The 19,698-nt window shown below is 41.9% G+C and overlaps 1 protein-coding gene across 9 annotated transcripts in view; it reads right to left on the bottom strand.

Annotated features, from left to right (window-relative positions):
• dlgap1a (discs, large (Drosophila) homolog-associated protein 1a) overlaps positions 1-19,698 on the bottom strand; it is a 108,816-nt gene that overhangs the window by 54,067 nt on the left and 35,051 nt on the right. For all 9 annotated transcript variants that reach the window (XR_009527064.1, XR_009527063.1, XR_009527065.1 and 6 more), the window contains exons 2-4: positions 15,787-17,233; positions 9,342-9,565; positions 8,252-8,447 (exon numbers count right to left, since the gene is read on the bottom strand). Coding sequence is in view for 6 of the 9 variants with exons in the window: in XM_060059836.1 (XP_059915819.1) it covers positions 8,252-8,447; positions 9,342-9,565; positions 15,787-17,124 (1,758 nt within the window). In the remaining 3 variants the exon portion in view is untranslated. The remainder of the gene's footprint in view (positions 1-8,251; positions 8,448-9,341; positions 9,566-15,786; positions 17,234-19,698) is intronic.

Raw genomic sequence — 19,698 nt, forward strand, 5'->3', positions numbered from 1 at the left:
AAATTGTATCCATATCGGGCTATAGGGAGCTATATCAATGAACTGAAAATGCAGACTTCCTCATGTTCAGCAAATGTTCCAAGGAAATCCAGAACCAGTAACAAAATGGCGGCTGGACGTCCAAATTAGCCCAATCAATGATAGGTGATTAAAGGCGGGGTTAACTTGAGTCAATAATCACCAAACTTCAAAATTGGAATATATGGGGCGCTAAAGCAATCAATTGAAAACTTTAATGAATCATAACTCCTCAGCCTTTTGAGGTACGGTCATGACATTTTGTTCGCTCATCAACATATCCAAGCTGAGGCTATTCCAGTTTATTGTCAACCGTATGCAAACAAAAACGGTCTTAATTGGCTACGTCAGGATCTTAATGGTGTGTCAGGGTCTTAATGGTCTGACAGGGTCTTATTGGTCTGCGTCAGGGTCTTAATAGTCTCTTAGGGTCTTAATGGTCTGACAGGGTCTTATTGGTCGGCTTTAGGCTTGGCACCCATAAAATGCTGCTTGCAGCTTTAATTTGTGTTATTTTTGTAGCTTTAAATACAGCCCCTTGGTAAATAGTATTAGTAACTGTAATAGTAGTAAAAGTAATTCTGCTCAATTTAAAAAGGTTTAATCTCCTCCTCGACTGAATGTTTTTATAAAGCGCGCAGGCTGGATGCCCTTTGGTGTAGAACCAGCGCCTTGAGTATTTACTACAGCGTTTCTACAGTTCGATGCGTTGAGTGAAAGGGCCCGTGTCTTATAGTCTGTCTTTACGGAGATATTCCTGAAACGCATCACAGGAAAACGGAGGGGAAAAGATAGTTTTCGTCCGTGTGGACGGGGCCTCAGTCCTGGTAAAACCTCTTCATTACCCAGACTCCAGTCCTGTCTCTGTGTTCTGCCCTTGGAGCTATCGAACCCTTACAAAAACCGAAACGCAAAAAATTTGATGATGTGTCCAAGCATGGTGCAGGGTGCAGGGTGCATGGTGACGGCGCTCCTCTGAGTGCGACGTCGCGGAGCTCCCCATAGTCAAGTTGCGTCTTTTATGTTTTTCTCGCTTTTTAGTGCCGACTATGGCAATCAAACTGTCCCTAAACATCACATACGACCGGGCGAACTTACTGATACGGAGAAAGCGCAGTAATTCTGGCCTGTTTGACCCGAGTACGTTGAGCGATTACCCGGAGCTACTCATTGCATCGCCATGCCAACCACCGGCAGGCAGCTCTCCCACCCAACTGCCCGTAGCGGAGACGCGGTAGATGGGGAGGAGTGCAGCGAAGGCTCGGGCGTTTGGCCAGCATAGGGAGGAAGGATATCCACGCAGAAGGACTTCCGGGATTGCACCTTGTTGTGTTTCTGCGAGACATGGCTGGGGAAAAGTCACCTGACGAGGCTGTGACACTGGACGGATATACGGTCTTCAGGGGAGACCGGAGCGCTAGGGATAGCGGTAAAACCCCGGGAGGTGGAACGGTCATCTACGTCAAACAATCCTGGTGCACGGACTGCAGGATTATTTCCAAATCCTGTTCGGAAAACATGGAATATTTGACGCTCACTTCAGCAGCCATACCATCATTTCCCCTGCAGTTCTCTGCTACTGCTACACTTGCATCGCCAGCAAACTGAACCTCCAGACCGAATAGTGGCCAAGTGTATCTTCTAAAAGGAAAGTCAGATAACCTGATTTGTCTGATTTCCATTTGTTAGCAAAAAAAAGTAATAAAACTAACCGCACTGATGTAGTATAGAATTGTACTTTACCTAAACTACTATTTAAATTTAAATTTGTCCTTATCTCAATTTTTAAAACCAATTTATCTATTTTTTATTATTACAATTTATTTTTTATTATTACAATTTATTTTTTATTATTACAATTTACTCTCTCTCTCTCTCTCTCTCTCTCTCTCTCTCTCTCTCTCTCTCTCTCTCTCTCTCTCTCTCTCTCTCTCTCTCTCTCTCTCTCTCTCTCTCTCTCTCTTGTATTAATTCTGTACTCGACTTGGGACTTGGGAAGCCCTGCACAAGAATTCCAATGTGTATGAACTGTCTGGTTTATGCACAAATGGCGAATAAAAACCTTTGAACTTTGAAGCAGACAGGTTTATTTTTGCCAAGGCAAGCAGAACAAAATCATAGGTTCTGTGTTATTGTTGCAGTCACAACCTTATAAGTGTACACCCCCTGATTAATATGAAGGTTTTTGGTCCTTGGAGCAGTGTTGAGATAGTAACGGTCACGATGTGACGTATGAAGCCTTAACCTCCATCACAAACTGAGTGGCTGGGTCGGTGTAGTCAGGACTGGAGCGGAAGGCTCCAGCACTTTTCATACACGAGTCAGACTCAAAGTGCTTCACACAGAAACATTGTCATACAATACAATTAAGTAAAAGATAAGAAAAGGTAAAGTTAGGTAATACAATAAAATATATGCATGAAATAAAGGTAAAGTAAAAAAGAAAAGTGGATTGTTTGTCCTAATGCCTTCGTTTGTCCTAATGCCTGTGATGTTCTTGCTTCAATCAGGGGTGTGGGCGTGGCTGATTGGGCACCGGTGCACGGGCGCCTTGCAGCCGTTAAAGAATCCTCCGCTCTGCCCACCGGGGGGAGGCAGCAGGGCCACACCCACCTGACGGCTAGTTTGTCCTGTGCCTTTGTCCGAAGGCGGACGGCTACCGTAGCGCATTTAGTTTGGTTGTGCTCGTATTCTCTGTTTTTATTTGGCACAGACGTTTTGTGCATTTGTGGTTTTTGTTAATCATTTGTTCTGGGAATACGAAATAACACATTGTTTGTTCATGGTGAACCCTACTCTGGCCCGCTCATTTATGTTGCATCCTTCCCCGCTGTGACAGCAATGTATTTAAGATTTAGCAGAAAGCTAAAGCAAACATAAAAGTCTGTAGTTTTCCTTTAAAAGTGGTCAGAGTTGGGGCTAGTCTTAAATCTTCAGGGAGTTTATTCCAGCTATTTGTTGTATAGTAACTAAAACCTGCTTTCCCATGTTTCATGTTTACTCTGGGGATAATTAACAGATTTGTCTCACAAAATCTTAGTGGTCTAGAAGGCTTATGTAGTGGAAGCATATCACTTATTTATGTATAGGTGAGCAGCAGGAGTTTAAAATCAATTCTCTGACATACAGGGAGCCAATGTAACGATTTAAGAATTTGTGTAATATGTTTTTTGGTCTTCGTTAAAACTCGGGCAGCGGCAGATTTTGTTACTAATTTGATGTGTAGTGAACTTCTGCCTGATCTCCGGAGCACCCCCTCAGCCACAGGTCACCAGGGGAATGACGCCCAAGATGAGGTGAGCAACAAGGGGACAGTAATTACGGACGACTGAGTAATTACAAATTGGCAAAGCTGAGAAAATGCTAAAACTTCTCATTGTTGGTTGAGGGCCAATCCACCACGCCTTCACCTTAGCAATGTCACGTCTCGCCCTGTTCATCGAATTATGGGTTCATTGTTTCATTCATGTTCACATTGTTTCCTTTTTTAGCCTGTCTTACTCACATCTCCATTTGTTCCAGACTACGTCACTCCCTGCCCCTGTGCTTCCCGCCTCTGTGATTGTCCTCCCTCACCTCGAGTATTTCAGCTCTCCCTCGTTATTGTTCCCTAGTGTATTAGTCAGCCCGTTTTCCTCCCTCTGTGCCAGTTCATCTTTGTTCCTTGCATCAAGCATCCCAGCATTTCTTTGAGATGCTCGCTCAATTTCTTGACTATTCTTATTATCCAGACCTTTTGCCTCTGAGTCATACATTTGAGTCCTTTTCTCTGTGGTTACACCAGTTGTTCCTGGTTCTTGTTGCAGGATCCAACTAAATGTTGTGTACTGAGAGAATGTGGCCAACTGGATGACGCGGTGGACTGGTTCAACAAACTTCTCTGCCTTAACAGAGTGGAATCTCCAGGAGGCGCTGGAGAAACGTAGGGACGTGATTGGCATGGGAGGAACTGGGGAAAAAAATCTGGATTTAATCATCCTAATAAATAAAACTGGTTCAGCATCTAGGGAGGATGTTGCTGAAGAGGGCATGGAAAACCATGGGGCATTGGGTGAGACCAAATGGCATGACAAGGTATTTATAGTGGCAGCAGCAGTGTTCAACTCTGTCTTCTACTCATCCCCTTCTCTGACCCCACAAAAAAAGCAAAGAAATAACTCTGGTTTCCAAAGATGCAGAGTTCAAGGCACTGTGAACCAATAGAGTACTAAAGTGAAAACGTCACGTTGTCATCGCAACCAAATTTTCAGTTCTAAACAAGCAAACAAGAGATGGCGTTTTTCCATTGCTTCCGAGGTGAAAATCACTACCAATTAAAACATGTCGAGGCGTTCGTGTATTTCCCTGGGGTATTAAAGGGAAAATTTGTGTTTTTATAAAAGTTTTTATAAAGACATGCGCGAATACGGGAAATATTTCTCAATATTAATTACATCATTGGTAAAGCAAACTCGCAAACTCTTCACACTTTAGTATAGGGCTGGGCGATATATCGAATATATGCGATGTATCGTGAGATGTTCTCCAGGGGATGTATAAAATGCCCCTATCGCGAACATCGAATATAAATTGGCACGCAATGTTTCTTTTTGCCGCCGCCGGCATACTCGTTGTGCTTTCACGCGACGGGGCGACAAGATCTCATACAAAGTGAACGTAGAGACGCGTATCTGCCAATCAGCGTTCAACAGCGTGGCCACTGAGTGACATGTGTAACGTAACAGCCAACCAGCGTTCAACCGTCAAACTCGGTGCACTGCAGCACGGAGGAGAAAGTGATTGTTGCCGTTTGCGACTCCCGGAGCTCTATATATAATAATATAATATAATTGTTTGTATAATATCACGGCCAAAAGCTCTGTGCGCCTCCTGATGGCCGTAGCGTGGGGAGCTCTCATAGGGATTGGGCTTCTCGGGGTTTGTTTAACGCACAGCGTTTCCTTCTCTCGCTATTTCCGGTGGCTCTCTAAACACACTCACTCCCCCCGCCCATTGCGAGTCCACGAGATTCTCATGGACGCGCGTGTGTGACGTAGTCTGGAAGGCGCGCTGCTGTGGGTGTGTGTACCTCCGACCGGTGAGTGAGAACAGCCAGAGAGAGAAAAAAGGATGGAAACTGAGGATTTGGTTTCGAAAAAGAATAGCACGGGATCCTTCATCTGGCAGTGTATATATAATAATTATTATTCAAACTGTTAATAAATAATTAACGGTTTGAATAAATGCTGTGTTGGTAAATCTAACTTGCTGTGATTTTCCTTTTCTTATGTGCAAGTTCTAAATTGTTCCAATAGAAAGCACTGATGAGTTTAAACAATATGTTGTTTCATGTAATCTACATGCAGACTTATGTTTCAGTAATACTAGAATTATTACTGACGTAACATTATGCCAGACATGGTTGAATCGAGCATTTATGATGTGCTCTAGAGGAGATTCAAAATATATCGAGATATATATCGTGTATCGAGATATAGTAAAAAAATATCGAGATATTCATTTTGGCCCATATCGCCCAGCCCTACTTTAGTACTCTATTCAAAGGATGATCCATCGAGGATACTGACTTGGGAGGGATTCTTGACTTGAATGGTGGAGCTGCTATATTGAAGGGCTGATTAAGGCTAACTGGCTGAAGACCGGTGGAAATCTGAGGGAAACGGATTAACCCCTCATTTAAAAATGGAAATGTCTGCACTATTGAACTGCCTTTGACACATTTGTCGGTTGATACCGGCGACCGATATCGATAATATCTTTTAGGGCCCGACCGATTCATCGGCCTGCCGATTTAATCGGCCGATTATAGCCTTTTTGAAAATAATCAACATCTGCCAAAAAGACTGATTACAACCGATTTTTTTATTTTTTTATTTTTATTTTTTAGAAATGTTATTGCGCTTAGTATCCTGCAGAGTGCGCTCCTACTCGCCTTGCTAACTAACAACTTTAGCTGGAGTAAAAAAGAGGAGATTGAATTTTACCGTACAACATGAAAGCACGCTTGCTCAGGCAGCTGCACGCTCACCTCACCAATGTACACAAGACGCGTTGTTTGAGCATGTTGTGCCTGTTTTTCTTTAGGTCCCAGGCCATGTTAATTTGTTATACTGTAGACTCTAATGGTGAGACCATACTGCTCAGCGCGCACCTGTTAGTCACTGCTCACGAGCGCAGCACATTGGGAGTTATTTATTTATTTTACATTTTACATTACACTCATTTTTTACTGTAAATGTATTCTAAAACACTCAAAGGTTCTGCATTCAATTCACATATTCGTCAAAAGTGTTTAAAGTATATTTAAGGTATCAAAAACTATGTTTTATATGCTTTTTTTGGTTTTGTTTTTAATCGGCTGATTAAATCGTAATCGTAATTTTTCTTGGAAAATAATCGGCATCGGCACTCAAAAATCAATATCGGTTGGGCCCTAATATCTTTAACAGAATTGCATCATACGCCATGTTGGCATCATCACTTGAGCGACTGCATTTAATGAATAATAATGGGTCGTATTGATATTTCTTTGGTTTCGGTATGTCCAGTCATCTTCACTACAACAATTTTATACTATAAGATCGCTGATATTTATAGATATTTTTGTTTTTTGGTTTGTTTTTTATTAAACTACTTGCTAAACGTCCTGCATATGTATAAAATAAGAATGCTACTAGTAAATTACATTGCCAAAGATTATTTGCATTTGGAATAAGTTAATAAATTATTATCCTAATTGGTAACCCCCTAAATTACATACTTACAATTAAAATACAAATTTGCGTTGTTAGACGCTTTAATAACAAGGTTTCACAGACAAGTTTAGATTTTCATAAACAATGTATCTGAGAAAAAAAATTAGCAATACATGTAAACAATTTCTAAAGCAGAAATAAAATGACTACAAAAAAATATAAAATCTGGGCTTTAAGAAAAAAACACATTCAACATGCTGAATTGGCTTAAATACCACAGACAATTGTGTGTGTCAGGGCCTTAGATCACATTTACAACCTCCAAGACCTTGAATCTAATGATCCAATTGCTTATAGACAATAAATATGTAAAATACGTTTTGGGGGGATTTTCAGGTTTTCTAAACTACACATGATCTTTTTATGTAGTGTGGTAGCCGTGGGTGTGGCACCTGTGGGTGTGTTCGCCGTGTTCTGAGTGCTGCAAAGGATCCTGGGAGGGTTCAGAGCATCGCTATTTGGAGCTGTAGCACCCTCCTGGATCCTTTGTTTGATATTATGATTGATTTAATAAACTACACCTCGGTGACAGTGAAGTTCGCGAAAATCGACACGTCACTGAGGTGCTCAATGTTTACTCTCGGAGTCGTGGAGTGTTTGGGGTGTGAGAGTTGCAAACTGCTTTAACCTGGGCTCCCGTAATTCCCATGCTGCTCGTCACATTCCGTGTTTAATATAAGGACCAAAGGACACCGCTGCGATTCGTGCCAAGGGGGCAAGTCTGATAAAATCACATTCAAATCCATTGAGCATTTAACAAAAAACTTGATGGGGCATCGCATCGCACACATAAAAAAAAAACTACTTATGCCTAACGTTTTTAGAGTTTATGCCTGCATACTGTTTGAAGAGAACGGAATGTTCAGTAAGTTACAACTAGCAGTCTTCCTTAAGTTGGGCTAGTTCAAAGTGGTGTAAACCTCCTACAGTAGGTACAGTAGGCCCCTACTACCCCATTGCTGAGGTAATGATAGGCACTGATGTTAAATCACTTAGTAGATAACATCGAAACTGTTTTTTTTTTTATCTGTATGCCGCAAAATGTATTTTTGCCGCTCCTGGCTCCTTTAGTCCTGACCAGTTCAGGGCATATCTACTATGATTAGTTAGCGGACTCCATCTGGCTTGTCAATCTAAGGTTTGTGAATGCAACACTTTGGTGGAACATCGTAGGGAGGGGAATTTGGTTGTTATCATCTAGCTCTCTTCCTCTCTCTTCTGCTCTCACTTTGGAACTCTTGAAAATGGATGGCTAGCAATGTGGGCAATGCACCTTGTATCCCCAAACTTTGGTGTTATGCTATGTCATTTCCTCTCTTCTTCAACCCACTTCCCCGTCTTTCTATTCACTGCCATAAAAGAATAATAACATAGAATAAACAAAACAGCCCTCACATCTTATGCCCCACATAATACAACACTTCAAAGATTACATTCCATTACTGTAAGGCATGGCAGTGCAAATATTTGACACCAACCTGACTGATGGTGCTCATGGCTCTCATGTAGCTTTCATTGCGTGAGCGATATTGTGGCGACGACAGCAGCATTTTGGGGTTGAGGAGGGTTTTGGGATCCAGAGTGTCTACACTTCTGTTGATTGAAACCTCACTCACTGCCCGCAAGTAGCTGTGGCTCCGAATCTGCAGCTTTGGTGAGTGCTCAGTTGAAATTCTGAAAGAAATGAAGATGTCTAATTTAAGAACATGGTTAAACTTTTATTTTCATACTCATTATACTTAAAGTTTAAAATCACATTTCGAGAGTGTGATTTCAGGACCTCTGGTCCATCAGACAGAAGCAGCAAGAGTGAGTGAAACGACTTAAGGGAGTCAATTATGTAGAAATGTGATGCGTCTGATAGGCAGTATTGATAATCAGTAAACTATAGTTCAGAGGGTGAGTGTATTTTCTTTGCTCGCCACTGCTTAGGTTGACATTCCCCCTTGTGATGTCACTAATGGGTAGATTTGAAATGGCTAATCAACATCACACCTGGTTGTAAGGGTTAGGGCACAACTGGTGCCCAAATAAAAATCCTTTTTATTTGTATTTTTCACTAATCAGAGGGTTAGGTCTAGGGTTAGGGTTAATCCAATTATCACTAAGTATGTAAAATGATGAAAGTACAATGAGGTAGAGTAAACTAAAGTTAATCTTCAAATTGACACATTCAAGGGGCTGTAGGTAAGATTTGAGCGCTCTAATGTGAGAGCAGTCCATTGGAGAGGAGTCAGAAAGGAGTCGGGCATTTCACTCAATCAGGGCATCTATTCCCTGATTAGTTCAGGGAATCCTTATTGCCTGTCGATGACATTTCAACACACAATGTCATCTTCTCCATGTCTGAGAGGCGTAGGGAGGGAGGGAGAGTAGGCTTGTTTTTTGCGGGTTGGTTATCTCCAATTCAATTTTCATTGAATATTCTGACTGACCTTTAGGAATGGTTAATGTTGACAGCAACAAAAGAAACACTAAAGGAAGAATATTTAGATGAAAAGAGAAAAGAGAGAAAAAGAAAGAAGAGAAAAGAGAATCAACAGAATAAGGAGGGTTGGGGCGTCTTACTGTAGTGTGGTCATCTCCGTAAGCGAGGGTTGCGTGGCTTTCAGATAGCTTGCCCGACGTGCCTGCATCTTGGGGGACAGCTTTGGGCTTCCATCCGAGTCTCCACTGTCATCACAACTGTCGTCAGCCATGGCCTTTACATAGCTGCCACTCCGCATCCGCCTGCAGGGTATATCATCCTCTTCACCCATCGGGGAGAACGGGCTCCATTCATCCTGTGGCACCTTCGGGGCAAAGGAATAGAACAGAAAGTAAGATGAACTGATGTACTATCCCGGGTCTCCATAGATATGTCCCTAACCCCACCTGGGACCGTCTCTGTCACGACACAGAACAAATTCAGAGCTTTGAAGTACTTGATATTCTCACCATGAGTGGAGACAAAGCTTACAACGACAAGCCTTCCCTTGCTCTCACTAAGAATAGTGAGAGGGCTTTCTACAGTGACCCAAGTTATTTGTTTAACCTCCCGTAAGTGAGGCGAGACTCATTGACATTAAAAAAAAAAATCCAATAGTGACCTGACCTGACCAAGAAAATAGCTTTGAAAAAAACAATTGAGCAACGACAATTGCGAAAAGATACTGTAATGTAAGTTGCATGGAGACTTCAAATCTGACTTTCCATGTCAGAATAGATATTTCAATGATCATTTTGACTTTGTTTGATGTTTGTTCTCTTTCAGGACATACTCATGACTGCCAACAATTGCATATCCATGAAGCCTTCTCTCCTGAGTTGCACAAGCACAAACATTATGATTTCATACAAGGAGTTCCCTCCATTACTCCCAAAATAGCAATTTTATGTTGCAAAATCACCGTAGGATATTTTTGGATTTCTTTATTTATGAAATGGATACAGCAAATAATTTCATTACTCAGCGGGCAAATGCTAAAGATACGGTTGAATCTTCGTAAAAAAATCATAAAAATAAACTCTTCAGATTCATATTAAATTGTATTCTAATCTAAATCTAAACCGGATAACCCACTGATTATGTAAAAGCTGCTGAAGATACGATTTAGATTTGCAAAGATACAAATCTAGCAAATCTTTTGACAAAACAAGAAAATGTACACTCCCCTCACGTTTCCCAGACATTGATTAATGTTGCATTTCACGCACCTGTGATTGGCAGGCAAAGTGGGAAACAAGCCGGGAGCCTTTTTTGTATATTTAAATTAGTCAGGATAAACTGCCCCACTGAAATGGTATATTTAGCTTGATCAGCCAATTGCAAAGTATGGTTATCAATAACAGTGTTTGTATTTAATTGAACATCTCAGCCTAATTTAATGCACTGATATAAAAAATAATTGCAAAATTTCATGGCCGATCTTGATAATGTGTATGTATTATCAACAGAAAGATGTTGTGCATTTGTCACATTCACAGCATAGACTGTTTTTTGATAAACCAGAGCACATTTGTGTACAGCACAATTTGGATACCTCTGGGGCAGCCCTGGAAAAATACATATCTCATTAAAGGTTACTGGCAAATCCCTCTCCCCTAGTTAGTTTGATGGACTAACTAACTGTGTTGTCATTTAAGATTACATCATTGTTTACAGTCAGACGTTGCCGGAAGATATCTCTTGCCTTCCGGTCCAACTTTTCCGGTGTACCGGACTTTGCACAGGTTTAAATTATTTGGGTATGCGGGTGATTATCACGACCCTTAGAACACCTCACTGTAGGCCTCTCATTTATAATAATTTAAAATGTTAAATATTTGAGGGAATACAGTGGAATTATTATTATGGCATCTAATCCAAAGCTGTATGATGTTGCATACTGTGCCTGTTATTGTAGGAGGAACATTTTATTTGTGGTGTCTTCGATCTTGCAAGTCAACTAATAAATCCAATAAAAAAATCAATCAATCGAGAATACCATTATAGTTGTTGTTTTGAGTAAATACTAATAATTTCATGAGTAAACCTTTGATATAGTATCCCATATATTCTGAGTCGGACCTGCTGATTGGTTATATAATTTAACATTAAAACAAACCTACAAACGTAACCTTTTTATCGCAGCCTTTTTTGCCAAAAAATGAGTTTTATTGCATTACAATGTAGATTTGGTTAATCGTTCAGCTGTAGTTGGCATATAAGGTTGTCTGCTTATCGCAGTAATGCACGAAAAAGTCAGTCATTTTCTCTTGGGTTAGTGTTCTTTATTTGGGGGTAAATGGCTGAGGGAGGGTCCTCAGCTGACTCCTCCACTCCTGAATTGCAAATCGAGCACGCGAGAAGTCTCTCTTGCTTGCGGCTCGAACCCTCAAACCCCTGAACCCTCTTTTCAGGTGGGGGATGCTGTCAATCAGGACTTCCACGGTTATCCTTTAGTTCTATAAGAAACATGAACAAATATTTGTATTAAGGAATGTTAAGAAAATTCCCAGAAATAAGAATATATTGTTATTAATAGATGTTATCAGCCAGAAAAAAGGTATATTATGCAACTTGGTTGTCACCCACCTTTCACAACGCCGCGTCTCGCTGAGTACGCTTGTCACTTCACTGTTGTCAGAGTAGCTTCAAACTTTTGAGTTTGAGATGCAGGAAAATTTCCAGTTTGTGGAAAATTGGTCGAATTTACCTTCAGTGAAGCACAATTCATATTATCGGTTAAAGAAGCTTGTGAGTGGCGTCTGATGTGCTCATACCACACAAAAGTTTAATTAACTCTCTATTAATTTTTCAATTAAACTTTAGTGGCTTCCTTTGAATCATTCCAGAAATGCAACCAATGCAACTTTGTCAAGCAAGCTACTTCCTCTTGTTCTTCTAGAGGTGTAGGAATGTCTTCATATTGACAGCTGATGGACTCTAGCATTGTGTGCAGGGAATTCAAATGCAAACACGGCTTTGGGTGTTTTTTTCTTTTCTGCTTGAAGTCATTAAATTCCTCGTCATACATGTCCTCATCAGATGGTTTTGAGAGTGTGGTGGAGAGGACTGTATTCAAAATATGTGAGATACAGTTCAGCCGTGAAGCGGTATGAAGAGCTGCTACTATAATCTCAGCCCATCAGTCACGTACACCAGTTTTGAGAATAATTCATCAAGGCTGAATTTACATAATGCACTGATGCTGGCTGACTTGATACTGCATACCGTTTCAAGCAGGGACCTGTCCCACTGAGATGTAAAGAGCACTCGTTCAATGAGCTCATACTTTATGTTGCTGTAGTGCAAAGTAACTCAAAGGTGGCGGTTTTTCGGCCCTCATCCGTCCACATGTCCAGGTTAGCGGCTCCATTGCTTTCCCTAGCTGGGTTCTCAGTTCCGTGAAGACCTCCTCCGAATATTTGTTAGCTCCACGATAAACAATTGTTGGGTCAGGCAGGAGAGCTGATATAAATGCATACGAAGTTCAGACAGTTTGGTTATTGCGTCTTTAGCCTCTAAGACGTAAGATACTTTTCAATTGCGCCACCAGGTTTGATACCACAGCTAGCGATATATTTCCTTAGCAAAGTCCCACACTTGTGACTATCATAAACTAAAATATTAGTGGAGCTTTTGCATTCAGTCCAACCTTTAACACTGTTTTCTTCATCTGAAATTTCTGTTTTTACGATAAATACGTTTTTTTAAACAAGCCTTATAATAAGCCTTATAATAAGCCTTATAATAAGACCCACGGTCCGCCCCTGGTCGACCGTACCCAAGGTTGCTTAGGTAGATTTAATTGGGAGTGACCATCACTGTATAGACTAAGGGTAGTCTACGGATGCTTGCTCAGTGTTTTGTTAGGAAGCTGCCAGGCAGTGAAAGCTAAAATCATATAAACTTCGAAGGTCCCCTCTGTGGCCACATGCGGCGAGGTTGGGCGCATGACCCCTCCCATCCATTTCTCCATAGGAAAACAGTGGAGTGGGTCGCACACTATGTTCGACCCCCTCTCAAGTCAATGTTATGTTATTCCCCAAATATTGTCTGTCTTTGATTATACTGTTCAAATTATTTCTCCCATTTACCTAGGACCTTTGGAGGACCTTTGCACATGTTTAGACACTACTTTCCCAGAACTGACCCTTAACTAAGCCCCTCTTTAGAACGGCCTTGCACCCTACAATAGCAATCTTTCAAGCATTTGAAACACAGGTTCATACCGATACGGTTTGCACATGAAACCTGCATGTCTGAATGCAGATATTATCGACGTTTAGAGGGGTTTGTCGTATTTTTTTGGCTTTTCCAAAGCAAAAAAAGTTGGATATAGATTAAACGGTGTGGAAAACCTTACTAACAGATGATTCCATCAAAGATCAACATAAAAAGTCTCCTCATTTGCTCTAAGGTAAGACGCTAACTAAAGTTATAGATAAGGTTTAAGGATAAAGCCCACGATGTGCAAGCTCTTCCCTGAAGTGCTTTAAACAAATTGAAAAAGCAGGATAATTTAGTTCGGTGCTTGCATTGGGACCAGTGTGGGCTTTTCCCTCGACTGCAGTGGCGGTGGGTCAATAGAGGGCGCTAGGGCGCCGCCCCTCCGTGAAATATTCACGTGAATATATCTGCCAACTATGAATCAACCATTACAAAATAAATCAACAAAAATACATAGTGTTTATCCCTGTTTAATTGTATGATAGACTGTACTTGCCACTGCCAGCAACCATTTAAATGCGTTTGAACGTCAATTCTTTGGGCTAGGCTTTTTATTGTTCATTCGAGAGAAAGCCCTCCTTCAAGTCAGGGGCGCCGGTATCCACATTTTTTGCTGTCTATCAAGCAAAGACAGCTTTTCATTGGTGTATGAATATTCGACTTCAGGTCGCAGCAGTGTGCGCCCACACCATTGGCATTGTTTTTCATATTTTTTTATCACCACATGATTGGACAATTCAGCGAATCAATCAAATAGACTACCATCATCAGCAGCATTCCCGCAACACAACTACTTGCAGAGAAGAGATAGATAGCTAACTATCAGAGAGTGGTAAAAGCACTTTCCACCCTTTTCAGTTATTGAACCCCCCAAGCATGTTTTACTTCAAAGGAGCAAGTAAGTTACATATACAATTGTTATTTTGGCCTATTGCATATAAACAAAATGAAGCAACTGTCCCAGATCTCTAACTGCATTTGAAATAGACCTTGAAACTCACAAAAATTGGACGCTATAGGACAGTGATTTTCTTGCCCTTGTGGGGGATTGGGTAAAGGGGGGTGTCATAAATATTTGGCCTGTTAAGCCCTTGAAGATTGTAATGGTGATTAAGATTAATTAATACAATTGATCATGATTCACCTCAAAATCTGAATAACAACCATGGGTCAAATAGCAATGGCTGGTGGAATGGCCATAAAGTAAGTGTAAGCTTTTTTTTTTTTTGCAGTGTAAGCTTTTCCAGGCCCTGCAAGTCAGGGTGTAGGCCATGAATCTGAATTCTGAATGGTAGTGGCCATCCCCAAAATGCACCAGAATAAATGAAATCAAATCTACCAAATTCAAAATGTTCAGGGGGAGAACCCCTTGACCCCCCACTCCATGACTACCCCCCCACCCACAAATTTTATCACCAGCCGCCATTGCTCAACTGTTATGTATGATTCCTTATCAATACTCTGCCGGACAAATTATACAGTGAATGTAGCTTTCAAAGGCATGTTGTAGTACTTTCTGTCTCCTTATCACTGATATCTCAGAACTTTTATTCCAGGAGTGTGCTATTATTTCCTAGGAATATCTTTAACTGATAGTGTTAAACCCCATATTGGCATTTCAGGTAAAGAGCTTGACATGCCTGAAACATTAACCAAGGGGTTTGACTTAATGAAGGATGAATGGTCCTAGACACCATCGATTGTGTCCAAGGTGCTTTTTTAATTGTCCCCAGACCAACGGGACATACCCGTATTGTTACAATAATGAACAATAATCACAATAATGCATAACAACAAAATACAACATTGAACCACAACGTAAATTCTAACCACTTCACAATGACAGAGAACAGCATAAAAGATAACATTGAAGAATTCAAGTTTATTAGTGTGGTTGCAAAGCAAGGCACACTATTATCATGTGTCCTGTTATTATTATTATTATTATTATTCCCCCTGTAGACTGGAAGTAAGTAGGTGTCCAAAAAGTTACTATAAATTTAATATTATGCATAATTTATGTAATTTAACATTTCAATCTTGGCCTAATGGCCTTCCACTCTAAACTTAAAAGGCGGAAGGAGGAATAGGAAGCCTCTGAGACCGAAGTGGATGAAATTGTACAGGAGAGCCTGGTAACAGAGTTGAAGGCAGACCAAAGACGTCTGCAGTGACGCATGTTGGGTGGGGGGGACGGCCAGAACCAAATGTTGGTTGTTAGAGAGGGAACAGGAACAATGGAGATGTGAGAAAGAAAATGTGAGTGAGTGAGCCAAGTAGTTTTCAAGTAGGGGCGTGTAGGGAGTATGCAATTGTTACCTGTAGGAAATGGCAAGTCGGGTCCTGTTGCTGACCGCCATTTGAATCGACTAGCGTTCTATCTAGGTTAAGGTTAACAGATCCTGCGCCGGCTGTACATGGCTGACTGGAAATGTTGCGGTTGTCAAACCCTTGGGTCCTGCTCACCATTAGGCTTGATGACCATGCACCTTTCTTCACCCCTGGTGCTTCTGCAGGACCCAAAGAGAGCAAGGCACTGCGTGTTCCTTCTGCGATGCCACTGTTGCTGCTGCTGTTAGCGACTGGGTTGCCATCATGGTTTCTCATGGAGGATTTAAACATACCATTGAGATGGTGTGAATGGCCATGGTGTATATGCTCATTGAGCTTTCCATAATGGTCTATCATGAAGTACTGCTGAGTTTGGGAGTTGGAAAGGGAGGAATTTAGGACAGAGTTGCTGTTAGGATGGCATGCCATTGTCATGACCATTGGCGAGGGGGAGGGTGACGGCGGAGAGGGGTGTTGATGGTGGTGGTGGAGGGGTTTGTAGAGGCACAGGTCCCGCTCTAGGTTGTCATCAGAGCTCCAGTACCCTGATCCAGGTGCCGATGCTGAGCCATGGAGCTGGTGGTGGTGTTGATGGTGGCTACGATGTTTGGGCTCTGCTGATCTGCAGCGTTCATGACTTTTACTGTGCTTCCGTTGGTGTCCTCCCACTGATGGACTTTCCCTCTCTCGGCTCGTCCTTACAACTCTGCAACCAACACCCCCTCCCCCATTCATGTTCCCATGATTTCCCCCTTTTGGGGATGTTGACTGGTGTGAGCCCTCCAATGAGTGGGACTTGGTAAAAAGTTTCTGGACTGAATGGACCAAATGACGGATTCTTCCGGGGCTGTCGTTGTTGTTGCTGTTAGACCCGATTCCCACAGTGGGTCCTGACATATGTTTGTACTGCAGTGTATGATAGCCATCCCTCGGAAATGCTGACTGGCACTCGGACCGCTCCAAATTGGTTGATGCCCTGGCTGGGTTTTTACTCCATTTACCTCCTCCACCTCGGCCTACATATGGCACCACAGCCATCACTTCATCTTTTACCTCAGGGTTGTGAGAAGATGAAGTTGAGAGGCACCTCCTTGGGTAGGTTCCATATGGAATTAGGCTGCCGCTGTCACAATGTTGCAAAGTATGGTGGGAATTATGGTACGGAATCTCGGCTGGGTGGGGAAACTGAACGGGAAGGGGTGTTGACATGTCCATCTGGCTGAACAAATACAACTTGCGGTCATGGTGGTGATGACCCAGCGGCGCTTCTGACTGGTCATAGGAGACCAGGTGATGATGGCTCTGGCTACTGGAGAGGCCTTTCATGGCAGAAAAGATGGTGTATGATTTGTACAGGGAGGGTTCAGGAATGCAAGTTGGCCTGTAGACAGAGAAGCTTCCAAGAAGAGAATCCCTGAGAGTAGAGCAGTGGGCTCTAAAGAAGGGTAGAAACAAAAGACAATATCATATAAACAGTCATTTAGTGATTAGACAAATGATGCTGTACATGAAGCTACTCAAAAGAAAAAAGCTCTAGCTTTTTGTTTGATTATAGGTACATCAGGGAACTTCTTTTGTTTTAAATGTGCTCTTAGGCCCCGTTTACACGAAGGGAAAACGCAGATATTTCCACGTGGTTTGGCCTCTCATTTACACGAAAACGCAGTTTTTGTCACAGAAAACTATCATTGGAGATTTCTGAAAACGCCGGTTATGTGTTGTCGTGTCAACGGGGAGAAACTGGGTTTTAGGTTCTGAAGCGTCACATTATGCGCCAGGAAATACTTAACGTCATATGAGCGCCCTATGTTTACAGTTTGTTTGTTTCAGGAAAACGCTTGTGTTATTCGTTGTTGTTGATTCTGAGGATTCTGATTGGCTTGCATGGCTTTATCCTTCTCCCTACTAGAGTTTAGATTCTCTGCCCGAGCCCGACCCGACCCGACCCGGCCAATATTTCCCACCACTATCCTCGGGCCGGGCCTTTGATCGACGATTTTTAAATTTATTTTTACATTGGTTTATTGGCCTAATCTGAGGAGAAATCTATGCCATAAACAGAAATATTATAGGCCTTTATTACACAGGTCTTCTCAATACCGTGGAACGCTCCGTTCACTTGCATTGGTAGTAGTCCGGTGACTTGTCAAGCCCAGCGTCTTCTGTTGCTAAGCGACGTCACCGTCTTTGCGGACAAATTATTTCTCTGCTGATCAACACTAAGAATGCTGGTAACGAATAAATTGTAAAAAGACACACCATGTGAAGTTATTTTTTCGTTTTGGCAAGTAGCCGTGTAATAAGCGGGATAATGTATAGAACGTCGCCGGTCATTGTCGAAAATACGCCCCTTCAGGGCGAAGCAAGACACCTTCGCTGCGCGTCGGTCAGTGTACTGTTCGCCCTGTCGGGGCTTATTTTCCCGATAATGACCAGCGTTCTTTACATTATCCCTTACATATATATTTAGCAGAGTAGGCCTAGTAACAAATGTGTACAAAGTTACATATGTATTAAAAAAAAAAAGTCGGGTTGAAATCTGACTCGGGCTCATAATTACGGTTAATGTGTCGGGTCGGGCCGGGCTCGGACAGAACGTGCATGGGCTCGGGCCGGGTCGGGCTTGATTTTCTGGGCCCGATCTAAGCTCTACTACACTGCCGCCCATAGGTTTGGCATAGTTATAATGGCGCTCAATGGCGTAATTATGCGTTTTAATGTAAACGACAACTTTTTGGAAAACGATGCTGTGTGCACTTTTTGCACAATTTTTTTGCACAATTTCTGAATACGGAGGGGGGGAAATATTTGTTTCTATAAATACCCTGCTACGTATAAACGTGGCCTTAAACACATTGTCAAGTAGACACTATCTTTAGAGCAACATTCATCTAGGTTAGTTGCTCTGACTCAGCATCAAGAGAAATATCATGTGAAGTTTTAGCAAGCCTCGCTTTTTAAGGATGGATGAGTTTTGGAGAGTACAGTATTGCAGCATTCTTGAAGAAAGTTGTCCAATCCCGGGTTGCTTTTAACTCACTTTATTTGTTATAAAGTAGGCATGTTTCGGTATGGTAAACTATGAAGCTTAAGGGAGGGAATTGTACTTCAAGCCCCCGGGCTTAGGCCCGGTGGCTCTCTGCCGTCTACCTATTGATCTCTGGCCTCGACGTCCTATCGGAGGACTTGACGTCCTCCGATAGAGGACGTCAAGTGGGCGTGGCCTATGCAGTGGGCGTGGCCGGGGTGACGTAATGGCTTCGGCTTCTTCACCTATCTAAAGGTGCAGCCTTCTGTGGAGGGAGCAGCCTTCAATAAGGTCTTGCTCCCCTTGTGGCTATGTGAGGGTAATGCAGCTTCTTAAAATACTTAACAACAGGGAGTGGCAGTGATTTATTTTCTCTCCATACTAACACTTGAAATGGCAAATCTTCCATATTTCAAGAATTGGGTTGTGAAATAAAATATAAATGAAGTCTGCTTCACTAACAGTTCATTTACATTTTCAGTCCATGGGCATGGAATGCAAACAGAAAATTAACGCAAAACACTTCAACAGCAAGATAGTCACTTAAATGTTTGTTGAATAGACCAGTCAACAAAACTTGCAACCTTCAATACCAGGACATAATACTGCATCAACACCTTTGACTGGGTTTAAACAAACAAAAAACCAACCTTCTTTTGCTGACCTTCATGGTCATTTTCTTATGTTATGTTATCCGTCCAATAGTATATTATATCTAGCATTTTTAGCTGTAAACACTTCTCAGATCAGATGGCTTTATGACAGTTAGGCACCAGAAATCTGATTCTGTTTAAGAACAAGATGAAGTAGGGAGGTCTAATTTAAAAAATAGAGCAGGTCACAAATTGTCGACCAAGTATCATAAAACATTT

Source organism: Gadus macrocephalus, chromosome 8 (genome assembly GCF_031168955.1).
Source record: "Gadus macrocephalus chromosome 8, ASM3116895v1".
NCBI classification, from domain to species: Eukaryota; Metazoa; Chordata; class Actinopteri; order Gadiformes; family Gadidae; genus Gadus; species Gadus macrocephalus.